Source organism: Indicator indicator, chromosome 9, assembly GCF_027791375.1.
Source record: "Indicator indicator isolate 239-I01 chromosome 9, UM_Iind_1.1, whole genome shotgun sequence".
NCBI classification, from domain to species: domain Eukaryota; kingdom Metazoa; phylum Chordata; class Aves; order Piciformes; family Indicatoridae; genus Indicator; species Indicator indicator.
In genome coordinates, this window is record NC_072018.1 from 21,360,151 (window position 1) to 21,384,081 (window position 23,931).

The 23,931-nt window shown below is 36.7% G+C and overlaps 1 protein-coding gene across 2 annotated transcripts in view; it reads left to right on the forward strand.

Annotated features, from left to right (window-relative positions):
- ATAD2B (ATPase family AAA domain containing 2B) overlaps nucleotides 1–23,931 on the forward strand; it is a 75,285-nt gene that overhangs the window by 35,196 nt on the left and 16,158 nt on the right. For both annotated transcript variants that reach the window (XM_054383440.1, XM_054383439.1), the window contains 8 exons: nucleotides 3,927–4,238; nucleotides 8,497–8,629; nucleotides 10,442–10,628; nucleotides 11,287–11,472; nucleotides 12,102–12,237; nucleotides 12,547–12,743; nucleotides 15,748–15,907; nucleotides 19,555–19,677. In XM_054383440.1, coding sequence (XP_054239415.1) covers nucleotides 3,927–4,238; nucleotides 8,497–8,629; nucleotides 10,442–10,628; nucleotides 11,287–11,472; nucleotides 12,102–12,237; nucleotides 12,547–12,743; nucleotides 15,748–15,907; nucleotides 19,555–19,677 — 1,434 coding nt within the window. The remainder of the gene's footprint in view (nucleotides 1–3,926; nucleotides 4,239–8,496; nucleotides 8,630–10,441; nucleotides 10,629–11,286; nucleotides 11,473–12,101; nucleotides 12,238–12,546; nucleotides 12,744–15,747; nucleotides 15,908–19,554; nucleotides 19,678–23,931) is intronic.

Sequence of the window (23,931 nt, forward strand, 5' to 3'; positions counted from 1 at the left end):
TGTACTGGTCTGGTCTGGTATATTTCCTCTTGTATGCAGAATTTCTTTAAACCAACCAACCCCCTGCCCCACAAGAACACCCCCCCTTCCCCATGTGAAAGCTGCCTACACTTGACAGGCTTTTCATACAGCATGGTTTATACCTTTCTCCAGTTCAGCAAACCTGGCAACACTTAACTATAAGCATATGGATTCTAATGAAGAAAACTGCTGAAATACTATTGAAGTCAAGTCCTTTGGGGAAGCAAGTGTATGTGTGACTCAGAACTTCTTAAGATCCAGGGGAGTAATTATAAAGAAATTAGAAGGGAAATGCCCCAGGACTTGCAAAAAATAGGTTATATCCTGAGGGTTAATTTTATTTTTTTTTGTCCCATGGTTATGGATTACATACCTGTGTTAACAGGTTTCTGTGTGATAACTGAAACACTTCTTTGCATGGCTGCATGACTGCAATGGGTGTGAGACAAAGTGCAGAAGCTTGGAATTACATGCAGAGAGCATGGAATTACTCAGAAGACCACACACTGATGTCTCATTAGTACTTTCAATAAACACAAGTAATTATTATGTTTTTTCTCCTTCTTAGAGATGGGACCAAGATACCCTGAACTTTGTGAATACTTTCGTACCTTTTATATTTATGTCATTTTTCTGAGTAACAACTTTCTGTAGGTAGAGAGTGGAGAGACTGTTACCTATTAAATCTGTCTTGTAGGAAAAAAAACATACTATCACCTGAAAAAGTGTGAATTCCTTCATCTATCATCTTGCAGATTAATCTTTTTAGAGTGTAATAAGGGTTATTTAAATAATGTTAAATAGAATTGTAAGAAAGCAAACCATCACACTCAACATGCTTGTTAAAAATGTCCTATTTGGTGCTTACTACTGTGGGAGCATTTTGTGGCAAAATGGTATCTTGTAAGATTCCCTTCCACCCCATTCCAATATAGTGATGGAGGGGAAAGTCTTGGCATGACTGTTTCTGTTTTTCACAATTTCTGAAAAAACATAGCTGTTTTTCATTTCTGTCATCATGCTGAGTTGTTCACTAGCTCTCCCTGCATTCCGTTCTAGGAGTTGTAGGGAAATGCCCAACATAAATTAGAAGTAGTAGTCAAGATTTTTTCACCTAGTTCAGTAGCAGTGTGTTGTAGGTTTTTGGGGAGGGTATTGGGCAGAAGAAATTTTAAAGAGAACATAATTTCAGCGCAGTGGAGGTGGAAGATTATGGCTTTAGAATTTCAGTGATGCAAGTGCATTCTTTGGAAACCTACATGGGAATCTGTTTGTTCTTTGGAAGTTGCACTAGGAAAATGTTTAGCAGAGTGTGGTGGTGATAGGTAGAAGAAAATGGGCTACTTGAGAAGAATACTTGTTTTATGCTAAATATATTTTGCCTGCCAAAATGTGGCGAAAATGGAAGCAAATGCACTAAACCTTGGTTTTACATTACAGAGTCAACTTGGGCAAAAATAAAATCAGGTTATTTACTGCTGGGATGATACTTTCTTATTTTGCTTTGACAATACTTTACTCATGTTTTCTTCTTAATCAATGTGCATTTACTTCCTAGAAATAGAATACTCTTTAATGTTTCATAAGGTGCTGGATTTTTGCAGTTTTCCTGTCACTGAAATGGATGTACAGGATGCACAGAAGTCCCTCAAAGAGAGACACCAATTATTAGTCTTCAAGTGTAATTGCTCCTGAGAAATGAAAAGTAGAAATGGAGACTAACTGTGTATCTGATCACCTGGGGATTTAATTTTAAAAATAGGCTACAGGCTATTATTTCCTAATTTTGCAATTCTTTGGAGATGTACAAGCGGTGATTAAAATGACTGTTAGAAAGTGATATTACAGCATTTATTAATAGAAAAAATGGGAAAGATATAGCTCCTGAGCTGCTGAATCTTTTGTCACAAAGATACTAAATTAGTTTTTAAGGTGACAGGCATTCCGGGTGTTACGTATCTCTAGCATATCTTCGATTTAGTGTCCCCCCAGATTTTTTTGTTTGTTTGTTTAATCCAGCGTGCTTGTTAGATGACACCAGTTTAAATGGGATGTGATACATGCTGTTGAAAGAATAAAGCAGAATTGAGAGGAAAATCTTTGGGTTTGGTTTCTCCAATGCACCTGTAGCTGCTGTCTCATGGGCTCACATGATTGATGGGAGTGTGCCTGCTTGGTTTTGATTTCATGATGAGGGTTACTTAAAAATAAAATAACCTATTGATTAATACAGTGGATGTATTTGAACATAATGCCATATGTATTTCAAGGTAACTTGTGAATTTGAATTGCTACAGAAAATGTAGATAATGGTCACAGTGTGTACTCAAGTTCACGCAATTACACCTACTAACCTTTTTTTCAAATTGGAAAACTTTGTTTAGAAGTTGCAGAAGGTGTCTGATATTTATGGTGATCTTCCATCTGCGTTTTAATCTGCTTTTAGAGAAAAAGGATTTTCAAGTATATGAGAAACACAATTTGAAGTCTCAGTTGCTTTAAGTCATCATTATAGCTGAAAGTTCGGTACTTTTTTATTGTCATATCCCAAATTTGTGTATCTGAAAGATGGGGATGGAGATTTGTCTGTCTTCTGTATTAATTGCTTCCTTTTTTATTTTCCAACACGGTGCGTAGAATCAGTTGTTTCTTGCTGCTGTATGGATCTTGTAAAAATACTTGTACCAGCAGCACTGAGAGAACATTGGAGAATAAAGAGAGAAACAAGGAAGACTTTGATTCTGGGACTTGGTGCTGCTGGAAGACCAGTTCAGAAACAGAGTAGAAAAAAGGGCAAGTGGTGTAAGACCTGGCAGGGAGGAGGAAGTCTGGTTAAAAGAAAGTTGATTGAGAATAATGTAATTAAAGAGTTAATTAATTTCTATAAACACTTTGTTTTAAACTCATGAACTTTTAAGTGGCAATACCTCAGTTTTCCTACAGTGACTGTAATTCTCTTAAAAGAGGTTTCTCACTGGAATTTACTTTTTTGAGGGATGGAGCTATGGTGCTACAAATTATAGTGGCATAATAATGTTGCTTGCTGAGAGAGTTGGAAAAATCAGAAGTATGATTTCTAGCTCTGGGGGAAAACTCCAAACCATTAGTACTGCAAAAGACACAGAGGTATTAAATCTCTCAGTATTTCATAATTACCAGATTGGTGTTTCTCATTAATGATGATTAAGCAATTATAGGTGGCCACCTGTAGATTCTCATGAAGCCAAGCTAAATTGAAATATGAATACTTTTTAAGAGTTTTGCTACTCTTTTGATTATAGAAAAATTAGAATATTAGAAAAATTATGAAAGTAAAATTGTCTGAAACATTTTTCTTGATAATAAAAGTTCACATTTTTCCATGAGTCCCCAGTTTGCTTCTTTATCAAGAGCTTTAATCTCTTCCGTATTTTACTCATGAAACACTTTCCTTCATACTGCTCGTTTTCTCAGTCTTTAGAAGTTTAAAGTCTGTGATGTTCATCCAGTATAAGAAAATTACTTTGCTGTTAAAAAAATATATATTCATGTGGAGATACTAAAGTAGAAAAGGAGTAGGGCTACCCTGTACAATACATACACTTTTTAGACAAGGAAAAACAAAGAGTGATGACAAACTACAATCCTGGGCTGAAAATACACTATATGTTACAGTTTATAGTGAATGTGTAGGTAACTCAACATTGAGGTTGAAATTAATTTCTTACTGTATTTCAACATTACCTGTACATAATTTCTTGGTGCACAATGTTGTCATTGGACTATGACCTGACACTTTTTGACAGAATGCTTTGTGGACCTTGATAGTTAAGTATTACTATATGCTTTTATTTTGAGGCATTTGAAAGGTATGTAGTGCAGCAATGCTCTTTCATCAAGGATGTCTTTGTTTTTGTGTGCGCTAGGGTACTGTGGAGCTGACATAAAAGCACTTTGCACTGAGGCTGCCTTGATTGCCCTGAGACGACGCTATCCCCAGATTTATGTGAGCAGTCAGAAATTACAGCTTGATGTTTCTTCAGTAGTTCTCAGCGCGCAGGACTTTTATCATGCAATGCAGAATATTGTGCCTGCTTCCCAACGTGCCGTGACATCTTCAGGACATGCACTATCCCCTGTGATCAGACCACTGTTGGAACGTACCTTCGCTAACCTTCTTGAGGTTTTACACAAAGTGTTTCCTCATGCTGAGTTTAGCCACGGTGACAAAAGTGAAGGTATGTTGTTTGAGTTTGTTGGGGTTTTTTTGTTTTGTTTGGTTTTTTTTTCTTTGCAAATGCAATTTCAGTTTGGAAATATTTCAAATGGTTTTCTTGTATTACTAGCCTGATGTGTATTTGGTTTGGTATTGTTAGTGCATAAAACCGATTTGCTTGGATGTTGTATAATTATTTTTACTGGTTCCGACTTGCTGTGGAGTTCAGTAGACTGACCCTATGTATATGTTCCCATCTATAGATGAAGATCCCATAGATATGAGTGCTGCCTGAAAAAAGGATAATCCCCAAGTAGTTTACATGTTAGGTACAAGAAATAGTGGGGCTTAATGACATGGCAGAAGAAAAGGAAATAGTGAGATACATTGCTCAGTGTATTTAGGACCTGAAGTTGGTGCTCCTGCCCTGAGTGTCAATTAGTTGTTCTCAAGCCTTTGCTTGTTGATAGTTCAGGAGCAAGAACCAAAGGAATGTTATGGGGAGCTCACAGCTCAGCAGGTGATACTGTGGTTAGCCAAGATACCAGAGCTTGGTCATCTGCTGCTTAAGGAGAAAGTCTTGAGGCTTACCTTAAACAGGCCTGATGCACTCCTGATACTGAGCTGATTCTGCTGGCTTAGAAAGTGAAGAAGCATTTGCTGTTTCGTCAAGTTAGCTTTTTGCCAAATTAGTGAGTAAAGTCGCCCCACAAAGGGGTCAGATGTATACCAAAACCCTGCTGCAGTGGGAGCAATATGAGTGCATTGAGGAAGCAGGGAGTTAGAAGGAATGTGACTGACTTGTTTTGACTGGCGGGGAGTCAATAAGATGTGTGTGTTTTCACCCCGCTCTTCTCTGAGACGTTCTTCAATAATTACCCTGGTTGTTTCTTTGAAGTTAAATGTTGAACAAGATACCTTGGTTTTGATACCTACTTACTGTGATGTACTGTTTTCTACTGCTCCTTGCTTAGGGTCACCCTTATTGCCCCTAACAGTATTCATGCTTATGTGTAACTTGAAAATAGCCCAGGAATAAAGCAGATCTGTGACAGCCATGACTTTCTTTTCATTCCTGTTCCAGAGCATGCTTTCAGACTGCAACCCAGGCAGCTTAAGCTGACCATGGTGCTGGCTGCAGCAGTTCCTCCAGCCCAGCTGTGCATTTTTGCTCTGTCCCTTCCACTTACTCTAGTACTTGAGGCCATTTCTTAAACTGTTTCAGCCAGCAATCTCATCCAAAAGTTATGTCTTCTTGTTGGGTTAGTTTTCTGCTGACTGTGGGATAACTGGAGTTTTTAACAAGTGTTGGAGTTGCTCCCAGGCCTCTTTCCGTGCCATGTAGTGGTGGGTAGGGGGAAGTGAACTGACTTGCAGCTGCAGTTAGATCATATTGGGATCCTTTGATCATATTAGGCTTTCTTAACCAAAGCTGTTTCAGATGTTTTAAGTTTCTCTGTTAACCTGTTCATAAACCCAACTAAGAGATTGTTAGTATTTTTTGAAGAATGAAGTGTTCCTGTCATTGTGAAGTCTTGGTTCAGAAAATTTTCTTGATATTCCTATTTGCTACTGCTAGTAATGAGTTTGGAAGCATTCATTGATATAAATAGTAGTTTTATTAGATAATTCTACTGCTATCACTACTTAAAAACGTTTGTAGATAGTAAATTTTGAATATGCATGAACTAAGGTTTCTCTAAACATTGTACATCATTTTTTCTTCTAACACCTTTAAACCCAGGAAAATACTGAATGGTAAGATTAATCTGTGTTAAACCCAGCAAAATAGACTTTCATATACAATGTTTTTTAAATGTAAATGCAGATTACAGACTAGGGCTTCAGTTTTTCTTGACTCAGAGCCAGGTGTATAGCGGATGCCTGGGATTGTTCTTGAAGTCTGCAAGTCTCTTTTTCTGCATGTCTTTGCAGTTCTCTGATGATTCCTGTTCCTTGTAATTCTGTGAGTCAGATGTTAAGCAAAGGATGCCACAGACTTGATGCTTGGGTTTAAAAGGCTGCCCTTTTTAATAGTTATCTATTTTAGGAGGGAAAAGCTTTGTCTAGTGCATAAGCATAGGATTTACCCTGTGGTCTGCATTTGGTATAGCAAAAATTTTGCCTCTTAGAGACTGTGAGTCAAGAGTTAGGAGGCCTATGTCTAATTGATTTGAAGGCCTCTATTCTTGCCCCGAGGTAAATGTTTAGCAGGTTATGAACTGTTTTTTTCTTGCTATGGACACGCTTTTGGCTGCTGATTGGGGTCTGCCTTTTTTATCATTTTGCCCTCTGAGGTGAGTGATTGCATTGTCTTGCTGAGGGATGTGGCACATCCTCATCCCATACCAGCGACAATTTATTCCTGCCCGGACTAGGCTGAATCCAGTTCCTTTCATCACACAGCCAACTAAGTTGTCTCTTGAATTTTTACTGGGACCATCTATCTAGATGCATAGCCCTTAGATGTCTGCATTCACACAGCCTTGAAGTCCATTCCTTTGTTCTGTGGTGGTGGTTTGATCAGTATAGCAGGACGTATGTCATGACTTCATGTTAATCAGGCAAATAATGTAGTGGGTCATATGTTTGAGAATAACACTTGGATCTCTCAGTATTTCACACTTTCTCAGCAGTCTGATTTTCTGGGTGGCTGTGTCCAGTTTGAGCAGGATTTCTGATGGTTGCCTGGAACAGCAGTGTGCTGAAGTGACTTTGGGCTGCTCTCAGAAACGCTGCCCATCCTTCACAGCATTTTGTTCCTTAGGGGACCTGGCTTCTGTCCTGCTCTTACTATACAGCTGAGTGGATGTGAGCATTTTCATTCCATCATTGCAGACTGATTTCTCTCTGAGAATGAGAGTGAATGGCTTGCTTAGGGTAAGATCAACTAAACTCCTTTCCTGGAGCAAAGAGGGTCTTGCAGCAGTTTTTTGCCATTATCAACTTGCAGCAGTCTACTCTTAATCCCATTGAAGCTCTGATAGCTATTTTAGCTGTACTTAATTTTCAGCTGTCAGCTGGTTGTTTTGTTTTAGAGCCATACTAGTCTTATTTTGCAGTCTCTGCATTCTGTCATTTGAATGCAATCAGTTTTCTAGGTTTTTATTTCTGAAAGTTGGTATATTTGCAAAATAATTAAAATAGGTAAGGTAGAGTATATGAACACAAAACAAATTGAACTGGTTGTGGGTTGGACTTGATGATCTCTTGAGGTCCCTTCCAACATCTGATATACTGTGATTAAAAATAATCTGTTATTTGGCAGATCATGAGAGGGTGGAAAACAATTAGAAGAATCATGGGCTTGTTTAGGTTGGAAAAGACCTTTAAGATAGTCTAGTCCAACCATCATTTAACTCTGCCAAGTCTGGTGCTAAGCCATGTCTCTTAGCGCTAGATCTTTGCATCTTTTAAACACGTCAAGGGATGGGGATTCAACTACCTCCTTGGGGAGTCTATTCCAGTGTCTAATAACCCTTTCAAGCTTTCAGGGAAGAAATTTCTCCTAATACTCAATCTAAATCACCACTGGTGCTACTTGAGACCATTGTCTCATCTCTTGTTACTAGGGAGTAGAAACTGACCCTCAGGTCTCTGCAACCTCTTTTGAAGGAGTTGTAGAAAGATAAAGAAGGTCTCCCCTCAGCCTCATTTTCTCCAGGCTAAACAGCTGCAGGTCCCTCAGCTGCTTCTCCTAAGACCTCTTCTTCAGACTCTTCACCAGTTTTGTTGCCATTCTCTGGACCAGCTCCAGCATTTAAATGTTTTGTAGTGAGGGGCCTGAAACTGAATAGAGTATTTCAGGTATGGCCTCAGCAGTGCTGAGTACAGGGGGAATTCGTCATAAATATAGATGATCTTGGTAGTCATGCAGTGAATAATTTTGGAATAAGTGTCCCTGTAAAAATTCGGGCACATAAACCAAATAAGTACAAAATTCTGTGTAGTTGGATGGTTAACTTTTAACCTTGAAAGACATCTAGCTGTGAGATAAAACTAAAGGAAGCGTTTAATAACAGGTGAAACATCTACTGTTCAACATTGTTCTGCTTGATGGTTGAAAAATAATAAATTGCAGTTACGATTAGACTTCTGTAATATTTAATTTGTTTTGGTAATAAGTATAAGCACTTATTCTGTGTTCTGGTATTTAGACAGTTTTAACTTTTTTCTGTGATTTTCGACATAACCTACATGAGGAAAATGGTGATGTCTTTTGTTTGTTGTCTGTGTACTTAGAAGTGTTAAGGTTGTAATTAATATGTTTCTTGGAACAGATGTACCAAGTCTAATATTAGATGATAGTGAAGATGAGAATGCTTCATCAATTTTTGAGACGAGCTGTCACTCGGGATCACCAAAGAAACAGTCATCAGCTGCTATACATAAACCCTACCTTCATTTTACTATGTGAGTCTTTCTCTAAATGTGTATAACCAGAAAGGTAAACCCATGAAATTCTTGCCAGGAGAGGTAACAAAGATGATCTTTTGCTTTGTGGTCGGATAGGTGTTCTGTAATAGAAACATACAAGTGTATGGACAAGAATTTAAATATGGGAATGGTTTTAGGAAAGACTGCATCATAGGCACAGTAATAAAAAATGTCTTGCAATACACACATGTAGCTTAGATGTAAGGATGTTAATAGCAATTCTTGCAACAAGCCATTTTGATTTGAAAGGTCATGAACTGGGAAGAGAGGTATGTAGGAATATTTTGTAGGGATAGTTTGGTTTTTCTTGGTCTAAGGTATTGTTGAGCTTCAGTATATGCAGTTGTTTGGATGCATTACATAACTAATGCATTCAGCATTTCTAACATCATTTTTCCATTGGTTTTCATGGAAAGTTTTGGGAAAATGGTAATTTAGAGTGTATGAAGTTTGAATGAGTCATTCCTGTATAAATTGGACTGGCTGCGATAATTAACAATAATAAACCTAAGGTGTGTGGGTTTTTTGGTTGTTTGGGGGTTTTTTTGTGGTTTTTTTTTTTTTTTTGTATTAAGAATTGTTTTGGATTACCTTTTGATGGGTTCTGCATGGAGTTTGCTAAATAAGGAAAATGAGATTAGGAAACTGTTCAGTGGTAGTACTGTTTAATAGAGCCATCTTGTGGAAAACTGCTAAATTTTTTGTGTGAAGGAGAAATGCCAGAATAACATTTATGAAAATCTAAGCTTAAAAATAAGGATTTAAGTTTGAGGTACAATAGTATATTAATGCCAAATTTAAGCTTTTGTTATGAGGTTAGGAGATGGGAATCCAAAATCACTATATATTTGTGTGGATGTGTGTCTAAATAAAATAATCCTGAAGCCTGTGTTTACTTCTGTAAAGTATGTAAGCCTCCCTTAATCGGGTTTTCCAAGCATTTTTGTTTGCTGTCTCTGTGTGTAACCTCTATTACCAGAACTGAGAAGCCAAAGGTCAGCAGTGTTCATAGCTTTTACAGAGTATTTAACCTGAAATAAAACCATCCAGTCTTGTTTCATTGCCCAAGCAGATTGATGTGCAGGTAAAAATGCTTTGATAAGAGAAAATGCAAATTAAAAAGTTTTCTATATCATCATTGTAAGGGCTCCTTAGGATTTCTTCTCAGGAGCAAACCCAAAAATTAAGTTAATATTTGCAGGTTTTCCTTGAAAATATTTCTTCTGTCTGGAAATCTACTGAATGGAAGTGCATGAATATTCTCTAATAGGCAATGAATTGTTATTTTATTCAATCTTATTTCAGGTCCTATATCTTAAATAAAGTACTGAAATATTAGGTGGTTCTTGCAAATCTTGAGTAGCACTTAAAGGATGAATGGATTGACCTGGGATTCCTGAGGCTACTGACAAGATGCCTTAGTAATTAGGACTGAACTATACATGATTAAATAGATATCTTCACTGGAAATCCATTAAATCTTTTTATATGATCCAGGACTTAACTTTAAATAAACTGATTATAACCAAATTTTTCACAATATAATGTGCATAGGTTTGCGCAGATGAATTTGAATTAAATTGTTGTGAAATGGGAGAATAGATGGAGCTCAAGCTGTTGAGACTTGGAATAGTGTTGAGGTATAGTCGAGTTAGTTGAGTCTTTTTAGGGTGTTGTAGGAAAGCTATTATACTAAAAGTTTCCTGGATTCTAGAATATCTTATTTATATCCATCCATTGATACTGTTGGCATGTTAATTGTATTTTGTAACTATTACTGTGTTGCAGGTCAGCTTATCACCAGCCAACCTCTTACAGACCGAGATTACTGCTATCTGGAGAGAGAGGTTCGGGTCAGACTTCGCACCTTGCTCCAGCACTATTGCACACTCTTGAAAAATTCTCTGTACACAGGCTAGATCTGCCAGCACTTTATTCAGTCAGTGCCAAAACGCCTGAAGAATCATGTGCACAGGTGATGTTTCAGATTCTCTTGTCATGATTAAATTAAGTAATTCTGGGACAGATCAGTTGCATCAATATAAACACAGATAACCGGAATGTAATTTAAAAGCCAGGTTTTCATAGGCTCCTTCTGTTTTCACGGTTAAAAGAAAGAGGTCTTTGGAAGATGATTGCTATCTCTGCTGATTAGTGAGAGTGATTTATTTTTTAACTTGCCCCCTCAGTCATACATCTAATGTCAGGTAAGGTTGATCTGGGTATTGGGTTCATTCCCTACTTTATTTTCATTCGCTTGTGTCTGAATTGGTTGCTGTGGTTCTAGGTTCAAAGGTTCTTTAGGTTTCAAAAGAGTTTGTGGTGGATTTTGTATGGATTGCAAACCAATTTAATTTTCATCTTGATTGTTCACTCTTAGCAAGTTTTTAAAACCTTTATGACAAGCAGTTGTTTTGTAGTCTTCCTAGCATGTTGACATAAAATAACTGCATGATACAGCTAGCAGATACAAACACTTGTGTAGAAAGCCTCTATCATTAGACAGTTTTATTTCACTGGAACCATTTGTACATGAAATACCAGAGTTGTTTCCTAGTCCACAGGAATTTTATTACTTGCTAGCAGTAATGACAATTAGTTTTAGTTTAACTACCACTTTTTCTTTTAATTAGATCTTTCGTGAAGCTCGAAGAACAGTACCAAGTATTGTTTACATGCCTCATATTGGTGATTGGTGGGAAGCTGTCAGTGAAACTGTGAGAGCTACTTTTCTAACTTTGCTGCAAGATATACCATCTTTCTCCCCTATATTTCTACTGTCTACCTCTGAGTCCATGTATAGTGAATTGCCTGAAGAGGTAAGTTTATTGTTGAAGGAGGTGTTGTTAGGGAGGTGTGTGCTCTTCAGATCATGTGAAAACAGTCTGGTTTGCAGTGGTTTTCTAACTTATTTTAAAATGTGTCAAACTAAAAATGTGCTATTAATCCAGTGTTTATAATCTGCTTTAATGAGGGATGTATGTCCATATTACTGATTTTCTTAATATCCATCCTCCTTTGCTGAGAAGATAAAATTCTTCATTTTTCAGTAGTTCATTTTGACACACAACTACAGTATAATTTAAATGCAGATTTAGTATAAAGTCCTGACCTTTAGTTTTGCATCTTCTGAGGCTCAGAATGGGGAGTTCCTGTTTTGTTTTTTCCTACACATTTCCTTTTTTTTTTCTTTTCTTTTTTAAATTTTAATTTCTGCCCTTTCTTTTTCCTTTCACTGCAGCTCTGGCCTTTGTTAGGATCGTGGAATACTGCAAATTTTAATTACTACAGAAAATTTGGTGACAGTTGGTATTTGTTTTCCAATGGCTGTGTATGCAGCTTTGGGTAGAGTTTACTAAATGCTGTGGCTAATTGAAAAGTTTAATTGATCATGTGTATTTGAGTAGGGTCTCAGTTTTCATAACGCTGGTTTTTTATTTCTTATTAGGTGAAATGTATATTCAGAATCCAGTATGAAGAGGTTTTCTATATTCAAAGACCAAGTGAAGAAGACAGATGGCGATTTTTCAAAGGATTAATTCTTGATGAGGCAGCAATGCCCCCACCAAGAAGGAAACAGGCTGGTAAACTAAGTTACAATAAAACCTAAATTAATAATGTGATCTGAATATTTTGTTTGGTCATATTTTCCACTTTCAAAAGGTGTGAGTAAATGACAGTGTAAGATTTAACAGTGTTAATGAGTGCCCTTGAATAAATTATCTTTTCAGTGGCCAGTTTTGGAAAATAGAGAGCTGTGGGGTTAAGGATGCAGTGGTAGTTAAATTGATGAGGTAGATGAAATATGTAATGAAATTTGGAGTGGCATAATCTCAAAAGCCACAGTGTAGTTAATGTTTCTGTTGCTTGACTTGTTTTTTTTGTTTCCCTAGCTCTTCGTGCTCTGGAAGTTCTTCCTCTTGCACTGCCATGTCCTGCCCGTGAGCTGTCGGAAGCAGAAAAACAGCGAATGGAGGACCAGGAAGAGAACACACTGAGAGAGCTGCGGTTGTTTCTCAGGGATGTTACCAAGAGGCTGGCCACAGACAAACGCTTTAACATCTTCAGCAAACCGGTGGATATTGAAGAGGTCTTGTTTCAGTAATGTGCAAACAATGAAGTTGAAGCTATTAGAAAAAATATAAATTGAACAAAGGAAATTAGTAAACCTAAAAAATAGCTATTTGGCCTGTTATCTTTCCAATCCAAAATGTTAAATTTTAGCTGATGAGATAGTCATATCTCATCATCTCTGATGCAAGGAGCCTGGGGCACGTTCTCTGGCCATTGAAAATCCTTGTGCATTCCTGTCAATTTTATGACTGAGATAAGCATTTAAAAATGCCATCACAACTATTCCCTACTAATGCTCTCAAAGTATTTGAAACCATGAATACAATTTCTTTTAATAAAAGCTTTTACAACATTGTAATCGTAGGCATGATAATATTGGGAAAGTGATCTGTGTTCTGTAATGTATTCAGCATTAATAGTATTGTTGAATAATTTCAGCAGTAATGCTCATGGATGCCATTAATCACAGATGGTAGCACGTTATAAAGCATTAACTGGTCGATTATGGAGTGCACACCTAACTGATGAGACAATTTGATCTGTAAAGCTATTTTCAGGTGCTGTTATGTGAATAGGATTGTGTTCAGTATGACTTGGAGATCAGAGGCTGGCCCGTTGCATAAAGGAAAAAAGCTTAATTGCTTCTGAAGAGAAGCATGTGTTTTGGAAGACATAGAGATGAATATGAGACATTAATCATAGAATGGTTTGGTTTGGAAGGGCCCTTAAAAATCATCTAGTTCTAAGCCCCTTCTACAGGCAGGGACACCTGTTAGACCAGGTTGCCTAAGGCTATGGACACTTCCAGGATTGGAGCTTCCACAGGTTCTCTGGGCAGTCTGTTCCAGTGCCTCACCATCATGTTGGTTTGAAGCCCTTACCTCTTGTCCTATCAGTACATGCTGGTCTAAGAAGTTCTTCTCCAATTATTTTGTAGGCCCCCTTCAAATACTTGGAAGGTTGCTGTAAGGTCTCCCTGGAGCCTTCTTCAGGCTGAACAACCCCAGCTCTCTTGGCCTGAGTTTTGTAGGGCAAGTGTTCCAGCCCTCCATTCATCTTTGTGGCCTTCCTCCAGACCTGCTCTCAACAGTTCATGATCTTTTGTTGAGGGCTCCAGAGCTCCCAACAGCTAAAAGAGAAGAGCTCCAGAAGGAGAAGTACAGCACTGTAAAAAACAATGTATTGTGTAAAATCCATGCAGGATAAACATCTTTTGTGGGCCCTGAAGTTCTCTTTTAATTTGAGCTTTCCGTAGTGTTTGGTAGCTGACTGCTTTTTAAAAGGCTTACAAGAGTTTTTTTTAATGTGGCAGCTTAAGGTGTGCGCATGGTATGAGCAGTAACTTCCTTTTGATTTAATTACTTTTTTATAATACTGTTTTGGAGGTCCATTTTGTAGGAAACTTCGTAGTCATAGTAAAGGCAGTTTCTTCTCCAAAGAACTTGTGATCCGACATAGGTGAATAACGCCACATAATGAAAGAACAAGTGACTGTCCTTTGTAGATGGAGTGAATTGAAATATGAATTTGTTATTTAAAGACTTGGCAAAAACTCTGCCAATATATCACAGCATTAGAGTGCAAATATAATCCTTTTCATCCCAACTGATATATTTGAGCACATAACTCGTTCCTTCTCTACAGCAGCCGCTCTGCTCAACTTCCTTAGAAAATGTGTAAAGTTTGTTCTGCTCCTACTTGTGTTGCAGAGAATGTTGCTGTGTGATAAGGAGTTTTGTGACTAATTCAGCAGCAATGTTTACAGTTTCCAGTAAGGATGAAGATGCACTAGCAAGAGAAGGAAACCCGTTGCTTGGCTTTCCAATCTCTAACCAGTTATCATCTTGTTTCCATAGAGGGAGACGAAAAGAGAATTTTTGCAATTTAGGTTTTTTATCATAAATGTCAATGTATATATTTAAGGAATTAGATGATAAACTTCTGAAGTAGTTCTGAAGTTTGCTGAAGTAATGCCTTAATGTTAGTTGATGTTTTAGTATCTTTTTTTATGAATGTCTACAGATAATTTATTAAAAAATATCTCACAGAGCCATTGTAGCTTGATCAGAAAATTTATTTAACTCTTCAGTATTTTGACAGCCATGTTCACATGTGGGTGGTTTCAAAAATAAAACCCACAATACTGTTTCTGGGGCTGCCAGTATTTTTAATTGATTGTAATCCTAATCACATTAAAACATTCCAGTATGTTGTGGAAAGTTCTCCCCCCCACCTTGAAGTAACTAACAAATTGGTGTGGGTTTGTTTTTGTTTTTTTGTGAACCTCATTCTGGCAGCTGCGGTAGATACTGTTTTATGGTATCATTAATTACATTAAGTACTTTTTGGTGCACCTTAGTGGTTGCCAAATCTCCAGTTACAAACTAAAGTTCATAGTAAGCTGTGAACTGTAACACAAGGCTTTGTCTTTAGACTGTCTTTCCCTAGTCAGGCTAATGTCTTCAGTTGATGAAACCTGACTTGTTATTGTCATTGAATGATTGATTGAAGAAACTATTCAAAAGAAGATATTTAAAAGCTGATAATTTGACTGTTGGGTTTAATGAGAATTCTACCTGCAAGCTGAACAAAGCATGACTTCCTTAGTTTTTCTTGGGGTTTTGAATTTGGCCGATTGTTTTGTTTTGGTTTTTTTTTTTTTTTTTTGCATTTCTAACCCCAGACAGTGTAATAACACTATTTAAAAAAAAAAGTTTAAAGAAACTTAAAAACACATTTACATGAAAATCTTTTGCCTCAAAAATACCGTTACATTCAAGTTAAAAGATAAACAGGTGACCTAGTGGAAAAAAAAAGTAGCTTTGGAAGTTGTATGTTTTGTTTAGTTTGATGAAACTTATGTTTTTCAACATAGATTTGTTTAGAAATAATAGTATTTAATTAATGTATTAAAGCTAAGCATGTGGAATGAATAAATTGAGTATGAAGATGTGAAACTGGGCATGTTCAATTGGAATGCATATGGTCCTGTGTCATTTCTCTGTGCTGTTTGTTTGTAGGTTTCAGATTACCTTGAAGTTATCAAAGAGCCCATGGATTTATCAACAGTAATAACCAAAATTGATAAACACAACTACTTAACAGCCAAGGATTTCCTAACGGACATTGACTTGATCTGCAGCAATGCATTGGAATACAATCCAGACAAAGATCCTGGAGGTAAGGACCTACTTTATTTTGGCCTACCTAAACCCAAAAAACTAGTATTTAATCATGTATTTGATTATTATGCAGGCATTTAAATAAACTGCATGCTGTGTGATAATTAGGATAAGCAAGTCCTAGGGTCTTTGCTTTTAGTATTGAGGCATGTGGTACACTAGGGGACATTAAGAGAGCAGAACTGCAGAATTCAAGAGTTGTTTTCTAATAAACTAGGTTTTGTGGCTTCTTTTCAAATTCGACAGCTCCTTTTCAGTGAGTAGACTTTGTATATATACAAAACCCCAATGTAATTTTGAGACCTCTGTAGAGAATCCTGCATGCAGTCTGGCAGTGCTCTGCTTTATTTCCACAATACCTTCCAACAATAAATTCACACACAGAAATTGAACGATTTATTTGGGGATAGAAATAAAACAGGATAAATCATCAGGCAAGGAAGTCAGTTGCAGCTGATTAGGAGAGATTAGAAAGTATTGTCTTGACAAAGTGTGATGGGCTGCTTTCAGTTAAAATGGAATTTGTAGATTGAGGTGCATGTAAAGGCTGTTCATGCTCAAAACTAGGGAAAGAACATCTTGTGCACTCTTTGCCTACAGTGTACACTGCCAGAAGAAAACCTTTCAGCTGGCAGCCTCAGGAGTCATCAACAAAACATCAAGAAGAAAGCACCCTTTTAATGTAGTTGTATTTAACACATGTGATACTTGGTAATCTGGGTCCATCTACAAATGCCATCCAAGGTGTTAAAAGCTTTTTACTGAATTTTGTGAAATCATTAAATCAGTTTATGGCCTGATTTTCTTCTCAAATTTTCAGAGACATTTGCAAATGTCTCATACATGGACTTCATACAGTATAGTCTGGTCAAGTAGTTAGGCAGTGTTTATCTTTTTGCCTTTTGAACTCAGTGCTGATTTCAGGTCTGTGGAAAGTAAACTTTCTGCAATTTATGAAACATTTTGGTTTACAACTGGAAAAAAATACTTTGAAATACAGTAAAATGGTTTTTGGCTTTGTGATCCCACACTTTTGAGGACTAGCAATATGTAATTGATGGGAACTATATCAAAGTCTTGATGGACACTTGAGCATCTCAGTGTCTCTGAAAAGTTCCTGTTTAGAAGATGAGGGCTATGAGATAGACCTTCTGAATGCAACTGTAACACGTTTGTGACTTAGTGATAGGCTTTGGGGAAAAAATTTATTAAAACACACCCACCTTTTGCTCTTACTTTCAAGCCATTTTTATCTGCGGGCTTGGTTGTTTAGTTCTAGGAAATAAAGGTTTTTTTTTAGTTTTAAGTTACAAAGCAGGTATTATGTGACTACAAAATCCTAAGGTCAGATCAGCTCAGGCTCATAAATAACAAATTTCACATTTGAAGTAACAAAGACAGCTTGGGGAACATTTAGTGACAGAAGTTTTCATTTGAGCTTGTCCAAAGAGAAAGTCTTATGTGTATTTTGGGTGACCAGAATAGGGATATGTTTTTGGTTTTCCTTGCCATCAAGACTGAGCTGGGAGAAAAGGATCTGGCTATTTCTGGGTTAATTTTTGGATTAGAGTTTCTCATGATTGAGTAAGTAATAAAAGCTAGTTCTGTCTTCTGGGTTGTCAACAACTAACGACATATTGCTCTTCTGACATGCAGGATTTCTTGGCGCTGTTGTAAGGAATGCAGTGCTGAAACAGCACATCATATCTATTCTAAATAAGCACTGCATTACATTAAAAATTCAGATGCATTAACCAAATATTAACTTGTAAACACTTATTCTTTAAAACTGGGCATATATGTTTGCCTCTGCTTCATGCTTCAATTTGCAGAAGAATCCTGCAATTCTACTGCAAATTTCTATTCTGTTTCTCAGTTGGGAAGGCAATTGGAGTCCCAAATTAGCTGGTTTTACATGCAGTACAGATATTCAAAACTGCATTTTTTGTTTGCTGGGTTTTATGTCATTTGTTTATTTCCTTTATGTTGTTTGTTTTTTTTTTTCCAAGTGCTTTGCTATGAAATTTCAGCTAGTTTATATAGCAAGATTTTTAATTCTTCCCCCTCCAATTTTTTTGACCAAGAATGGTTAAACCTTGACCTTCATAAAGGCATGAAAATGTATCTGTAGTGTATTGTACATCATAGTATTTGCCTCTTTGTGGGAAAGTCTTGCCCATTGCAGGATATGAGAAAATAGCAATAGTTCAGTCAAATAACTTTCGTTGGTTGGTTGGTTGGTTGGTTGTGTTTTTTGTTTCTTTCGGGGAGCGAGGGGGTCTCCTTTTTCCCCCCTTTGTTCTGTGAGGACATTTTAAACTTTATCATGTAACTACCTTTTAAGATCTAATATTGCAAAATTGTATCTGCAAAGAAGGCAATATGTGTTTTGTGATCATGAAACAATGCTTTATAAATACATATGGGTAAGTATTTCTAGTCTCCAGTTGATTTTAAGTGGCAATAGGTATCAGTAGAAGACAGGGAGTGTTCATTCAGGCTGGATACTGGATATTCTTCTTCACTCAGCAGTTTTTCCAGCTGTAAAATCTGCAGTTCCTAGAATTGCAAACCTTTAATAAATGTTCACTGATTTTCTTAATTGTCCTCTTTAGTGATTATTACAACAGATTAAATCTGTTAATTGTGGAATATGTTGGAGACATTTATGTTGATATTTGCTGTTGAATTACCTCCATCAACTGGAAAAAGTAATTCAGTAAGGATGAACTGACAAATATATTTGTGCTTTAGAAGCAAACAATGAGTGTTGTAGGTTTCATTGAAAAATGGCATTCTAGATGTTTATTTTCTTCACATATTGGCTTATTAAGTTACAGTTACTTTTCAAATTTCAGCAGCACTGAAATAATTTCTTTTGCGTATTTCAAAGATAGGGGATTATCTTCTCTGAAAAAATGTTTTTTTCATGACTCGCATTTAGGCTTCTAGTATGGGCAATTCTTTTTTTTCCTGTTCCCCAAATAGAAATGAAAATGTAGCAGACTCAAGGCTTGTTTCTTGCCAGTTTTTCCTCAATGGATTAAAATGAAACATAGCTATTCAATATAAGCAATACAGTAATCTGGTTTAGCCCAATTTCAAATCTTCTAGTAGCTGTTAAATAAAAATTGAGCAGTAATTTAGGGTTAAAAATAAGAATATAACTAAACCAGGTCTACCTTACAGATTCAGGAGACATCTAGTATGATTTTGCAGGCAGTATAATTGTATGAATGTTCCTAGACCCCTCAGTGGGTAAACTAATTCCTGGATGAGTCTCCTGTTACTTCTGTGACTCTCTGTACTGCTTTCAAGTATACTGTGTAGATCTCTGGCTTGTAGAGACTGGTACACTTGCTGATTTTAGCAACTTTCTAAGGACTGCAACTTGATTTAGGTATGTTCACTATTCACTGTTTACATGTGCTTATAAATGCCACTATTGATTAAAGGAACAAAAATTGGGTTGGGATTTTTGAGCATGCTGTGGTACCGATCCATCTACATTTTCATGCATTTTTTATAATTCCCAGTTACTTCTCTGTATATCAGTGCTGTAATATACAATACAGAACAACATAAAATGGTGAAGAATTTACATGAGTGGGATAGAATTGGCAAGTGTGCTCTCTTGTTTTCTAGATAAAATAATTAGGCATAGAGCTTGTACTTTGAAGGATACTGCTCACGCTATCATTGCTGCTGAACTGGATCCAGAATTTAATAAGATGTGTGAAGAAATCAAGGAAGCGAGAAGGAAAAGAGGTATGTTTAACTTCATTTATCATAAACATTCTAAACTGAAGATGAAATATGAAATGTGTGTCAGACTCGGGCAGCGTGTGTTAAAGGGTGACTGAGCTTGAAACATCTCTAGTTTTTCCAGCTATGTGAGCTGGTCTGATAAGACATCATCCCCTTTAAAAGACGGATGTGTTGCCTATTGGCACAAAAAGTGTTGTAGGATGTGGTGAACAGATAAATACTGGCATTGCTCTACTAACTGAAGATATGGTGAAATCAGAGCTGTGTTCTGAAAATGCAATGTAATGCAGACTGTTATAACTGGGGACAATGACATTTAAAAGGGTGGGTTTTCAGTTTGCCCTGGCATGTCCACAAGTGTACGTTTGCTGATAATCTGTTGATAAACAACTATTGCATCCGCATTGATGGGAGTGTGAACTTAATGTTACAGTAGTTCACCGCATCAGAGGACATCATTGACTTAGTTTTATTTAAATTAGTGCAGTTGTTTTCAGCTTCTAGCCCATAGACCTTCAAGTTTATGCCCAGCTTTCTGAAGTGATCTAAAGCCCAAACATATTCCCTGTATGGCAGCAGAGCTCAAGTCACATGAAAGATTCTGTACCTTCATGAAAAATTATTCAGGTTCTGAAAACTGAAAAAGGTTTGAAATTACTGAAGTATAACATGAGAACAAAATTTCATGCTGGTTTAAGGTCACTGATTTCAGTAATACTAGCTTTGCCTTGGCAAATTTGTTTCCTGCTTTGCCTCTTGCTTTGGTGAGGAAACTGCATTATTCAATTTCTAGGTTGAATTTGGCTGGGCTTAACGTGTGGCTTCTAGTTCTTGAAATAATTCTCTCAGACTCAAGACCCTTTATTAATAAATTTCTTTGAACTATACAAGTATCTGTAGGCTTTTTCTTCTTCAGTTTAAACAGATACAGTTCCTTTTTGTTTTCCTATTCAATCATGCATTTTTTTGGTCTAATTCTGTACAAGCTTCCGATGTGTGTCTTGAATTGTGGATAAGAGCACCAATTGTAATTCACTGTGGTTGTAAAATAGAACTAGTATAATGCCTTCTGTACTTCCCATCAGAAGTATAAGAATATTCACAATTCTGGCCTTAGTGTCATACTGTGAGCTATGCTCAGTTAATTGTCTTTATGAGTTCCCCCTGATTGTTAAAGGTTATTGTTTCTGAGGTTACAGTAACCATTTGTAAGAGCTCTTTGTAAGAGAGATTGACTTTACAGTCAATCTCTTAGTCCCTCTTAGCAAGTGTCTCAAGGGTTAACTGGAATGCTGCCCCTTTTTTTTGTGGTTGTCATAAAGCAATATATATTTCTGGGGGCAAAACCTGGAGACCCTGTTCAGAGGTGGGTTTTCAAAAGTCATAATCAAGTCTGATGCTGTCATACAATGAGCTTGTTAAATCAGAAAAAAATCCCGAAGACTATGGGTGTCAGATGCTGGTTAGTGGAACTTCAGATACAGGTAGGTGACTAGCAGCACCAGTGTTTTGTGGGTGACAGCAGCTCGCATGCAACAATAGAGAAGTTTCAAAGTGCATTCTATGCATTGGCATGGATGTAGTTACAGTGTCACAGGTACCTACAAATCACATGTCAAAGCTACTTATGCTTCTGCACTGCATTGTGGTGATTTTGAGAACAAATGGCTTTGTAGTTTGTCCCATGTGCAGAGTGTGGAAGGCTAAAATCATGTATGGATTAGCAAGGACTGAAGGTTTGGAATGTTGTGCTTAACTGGTTATGAATGAATTGAAATGTAACAAGCTTTCGAGGTCTGGGAAACTTCATGCTGTAAGGCAAGCACAAGAGTTTGTCCTATGCTTGGGTCACGAGTTGTGTCAGAGAGTGGTGTAGAACATGAAGAAGATGGCACTTCAGGCACATAATCTTGGTACTGGTCATTGTAATGAATGGAAGCAATATGAATAGTGATCAACCTTGCCATTACTTCTATTTTGCTCTACAAATTGGGTGCAGCAAGACAGCTGATCAGCAAAAAAATGTTGACATAATGGTTCAGTGAGAAAATACATGTGGAAAAATGTGTGAACTGTACCTTTTGCTGTCCAAAAGTTTTGTGCAAAAAGTCACTTGAATGCAAGGGTGGCTGCTTATACCAAGCTATTTGCCTGAGCAGAGCTGCCTGATGAAGTGATGCTGAATTGGCCAGCCAGGCTTGTTGCCTTGACTAATTTGAGGCAGCAGTGGGGAACTGTATCTTTAAGTAGTTCTTAATATGAACCAGAGAAGTCCAAGTAAGGCCTTAAATGAATATTGAGACTAAAGTTACAGTGAGTGTGCTTCACTGTATGAAGCAGGCTGCTTTTTCAGCTCAGAGTACCCTATGCTTCTTTTCATTTTCCTTTAAAAGTGCCAGGCTGGCACACATACAGTCTAACTGTGGAAAAAAACAACCCAAAGCATTCAGTGTCTGCATTTCTCTGCATTTATTTCTAGTCTCATCTCTACTTTCAAGGTCTACCAAGGTACAATTCTTAGTTTGCCAGCAGGACTCTTGTGAAAGAAGGGTGATAATGCAAACAGTGGACTACAGGGAAAATAAATCCAGTTTATCATGAGAATCTGCTAGCAGTTCTTGGACTGAATATAAAATTTGTCTTAATACCCTCTCAGAAAAGGTCAGGGCAGTGTTAGAGTCTCAGATTATCTGAGTCAGAAGTGTGGCTGCAGCCATCAGAAAAGAAATTTGTCTTTGGACAAAAAGGAACATGCCTTGTACTTGGTTAGATCTTAGCCAACCTCTTCTTGGCTACATTTGGAATGACTTCAACATGAATTGAGCAAACTGACCTGCATGAGACTTCTAATAGATTCTCTGGAAATGTTATGAAGTGTTTCTGTCTGGAATCACAGAGGAGCTTGGAAAGCAAATTACACATATTGTAGGCTTTTAAATCTTTACCCAGTTAAAAAGCCATTGATTTTCTGAATTGTGCCATGCATTAGCTCTTAATTTATTTCCACAGTACTGAAGATGAAGGTTAAGGCTAAAAATCTCTATCCATTTTTTTTACAATTCGCTTGGCAAGTTAGTAATCTTACATAGTTATAAATGAAGGGTATTTTTTACACCACTTTCTTTTCTCACTGCTTACATGTTTGGGTTTTTTATGTGATTTTTGTTTTTGACAGATCTGCCATTTTTATTTAGTATCGAGACTGCTAACCAGTCTCAATAGTACTGAAGTGTAACAGAAAAATAAGCTGCGTAATAAAATTAGTATGTAGAAGTTCAACTAGAATTTCTTGTCCCTGTATTACTGAATTGAGGTGCTGTTGTTGAAAGGCTGTAAATCTGATAAGTTCTGAGATAGTAAATAAAAAAAAAAAAACTAGATCATTAGAATTTGCAGCTTCTTGTTGAAACCAGCAGATAACGAACTGGTAGATATTTCAATTACTGAAATATGCTTGATATATGGTTCTAGGTACCTAGAAACCTTATGCTGTAACTTTTCACTGCCAGGTAAATCTTTTAATTTCTACATTCACCTGTTTCAGAGTTTGTTGTGAACTCTTGATCACATGGTTCCAGTTATTCAAGATGTAATATGGTGTTTAGAAGACTGATGTAGGAAGTTCTAGTTCACAAATACGAAATTTCAGAGATATATTGGTCTTCAAAATATGCTTAGCCAATAGGAAAATTTGGCATTCTTGGAATTTAATAAAAGCCACCTTTAAAATAGTAGAAGCTACGAGAAGAATTTACATTACAGAAAGCATTCTATTTTGTTAGAAGTAGAATGACATTTTTCTAAGAGCTCATATTGACTATGAAGTTGATCCATTTTACATAATATGGTTTTTATTCAGATACACAATATAAGGTTTTTATTCAGATAATCTTTTTGATATGGTATACAGTGCCATTATGAATTGCCATTTATTTTAAATAATCTGCTTGCAATTTGGAAAAACTAAAACTGTCAATAAAACTTTGCTTTATAGAGGAAATACAGTTAGAAGTGTGCAATCTTTGGGGACCAAAGTGTGAGAGAGAGTCATGTTTTTCTAAACTGTCAGAGCTGTCATGTAACCAGTAAGTTGTTTTGTCAGTAGAAAACAAATATTTTTGATTCTAATCTGTTTCGAATGTCCTATTAAATATTAATTGATGTATTTTTATTGCAGCATGATACTTCAAGTTTCCTTTAAAATTCAATAGTTTTATGCAGCTTGCTTTATTTGAATAGGTATGGTTATCTTTT